The following is a 2,212-nucleotide window of genomic DNA, read 5'->3' on the forward strand; positions in this document are numbered from 1 at the left end:
AGCACATCGTCACGGCTTTTATTACACTCACTTTAGATATTTTCTTTTCGCAATACTTTCGTCAAAATGTTTCTATGCGTTTCACTCGATAGAACCAAGACTCGCGTTTCTTGCGTCATTCCCAATTTCACTTCTGCCCCAACATGAAACCACTCACAAAGAAGCACAGCCTATCCAGACGGACACATAAGACAGACATAAAGACGCAACATCAGCCTCATGGACCCAAGGGCGCGAGGGCGGGGGAGGAAAAGGAGGGAGACCGTGAGAACATCAGAGGCGGAGGAGGGTACATTGCAGTGCACTCGCCGCGGCCACTCGGCATGGACCCTGCCCGTCCGAGATGAGAAAGTGACGCTGGGCTTGGGAACTTCCCAGATAATTAATGAGGAAAGAAACGAAAATCGGAGGAGAGCGATAGTGGAACGCCTTGTATTGCACCACCGTTCTCATACACGAACGGCCAAAACGACACGACGACGCCGCGTTAACTTTCCCACTGTTGGTCACGCCGCGATACACCTCTCCTGGCCGGCCACCGTGGAGGAGCGAGCGGCTCCACCCTCCAAGGGCCCACCAAGCACTCGCTGCGAACACCAGCCGCCGCGAGCCACCATTATTGACGATGGCCGGCTGGGCCTCGGAGGGACGTGGGGCTGGCCCTTGCCGTAGCGAGGGGTCAGCATGGACTCTGCCTACTTATCACTCGACACGTCACCACCGCTACACAGGCTCCGCACCAAATAACACAAGATAGTAAGCACCAAATAACACAATAACGGACCCTGTTCCCAACAATGGATCACTCTGGTACACTTTCAATTACACCGATCACTTTGTGAAACTCTTGCTTTTCGCTATCACTTGTGCACTGATCACCTACTCACGCCTAAGGTGAGAATCATCTGTAGAACTTCTTCACACACTTACACTCACTGTAATTTTCGGTTAAGTAGAAGCTAAGCACAGATGAAAATTATGTATATCCACGGGAGAGACTCGAATGCTCCTTCCTCACACGTCCACGTCTCGACAGTAACTGCGCCAACCAGCTGATCACGACCAGATATAGCGAACGAACTCTGGCCGACGTCGCTTATGTCTACGCAATCCTGCTCCACCCGAGAAAATCTAGCGCCTTCTGGCAACTTATTTCTAAGTTTGGTCAACCTTCATTATATTTACGTTGTATACTGGGCAACTTGCGCGTCAATTTTGAAAGGCCTAGTACAGACACATATTAACCCACATTTTATGAAGATAGATGAACAAAGAAACAGGCCAAATAAATTATATTAATAGGAAGCCAACATCCACGCGGGCATCACGTGCGCACAGCTGACGTATCCAGCCGCCATGACTCCTCCAAGAGTCCCATGACGTCAGCAATGCGTCATCGCCTGGCAGCCAATGAAATCCCACGAAATACTTAGCGTCACGTCATCGACACTTCTTCGTCGAAACGAAGAAAGAAACAAGCACAGAAACAAATAAATCATTTTGCACTCCGTAACTGCAGTCACGCGGCATGTCGGTCCTAGAGCGTCGTTTTGAGGCAGACGATAATCACTCAATTGAAGGTAATATTTCTCGGCTGAATCGCCTACCCGCGACCTGCGAACCGCCCCAGATGCAAAGGACTTCGACGGGACACAACAAATCCAAGCGAGTCATCACTTCCGCCGTCAACTCCCTCACCCCATTTCCGGCGCACACCTGCCACGTCTCCCAAAAGACCTTATCGGCATTGATAAGGGTGCACAAACACCCAACGTTCCAGCCGTTTGGGGGAACATGACCGGCGACGGAACACAAAGGGTAGTGAGCGGTGCGTTCGGTCACATACGGGAACGTTCCTTCGCGTCTCTGTCGCTGAATACTGAATACCCTGTGCCTGTGTACCTAATCATTCCTCTATGCCCGTATTCATTTCTCCCAGCTTCCTCTCTCTTCTCCCCTTCTGCACTGTCATACCACATTTTCCGATTCTCCTTTGACGTCGCATTCTGCTTTCATTCCACATCCTCGTCCTCTACTCTCCCACTCAATCAGCCACTTGTAGATTATTCAATATTCAATGCACGCCCTTCTCTCGCTGTGCCATGTACTCCTTCGCCGCGAGTACTCCTCCAGTCCCTCCTCCGGTTCGTACCAAGTCCCCTCTCCCCAGACCTTTGTCCGCCGCTCTCCATGTACGCATCGCGCACACAGA

At 51.1% G+C, this 2,212-nt stretch overlaps 1 protein-coding gene across 1 annotated transcript in view; it reads left to right on the forward strand.

Annotated features, from left to right (window-relative positions):
• Window positions 1–856, forward strand: part of LOC125032410 — a 13,563-nt gene extending 12,707 nt beyond the window's left edge. Inside the window, exon 2 of the mRNA XM_047623517.1 lies at window positions 497–856. Within this exon, the coding sequence (XP_047479473.1) occupies window positions 497–757 (261 nt within the window). The 3' untranslated portion in view covers window positions 758–856. The remainder of the gene's footprint in view (window positions 1–496) is intronic.
• Window positions 857–2,212: the final 1,356 nt, after the last annotated feature.

This window comes from Penaeus chinensis, chromosome 14 (assembly GCF_019202785.1).
Source record: "Penaeus chinensis breed Huanghai No. 1 chromosome 14, ASM1920278v2, whole genome shotgun sequence".
Classification (NCBI taxonomy): Eukaryota; Metazoa; Arthropoda; class Malacostraca; order Decapoda; family Penaeidae; genus Penaeus; species Penaeus chinensis.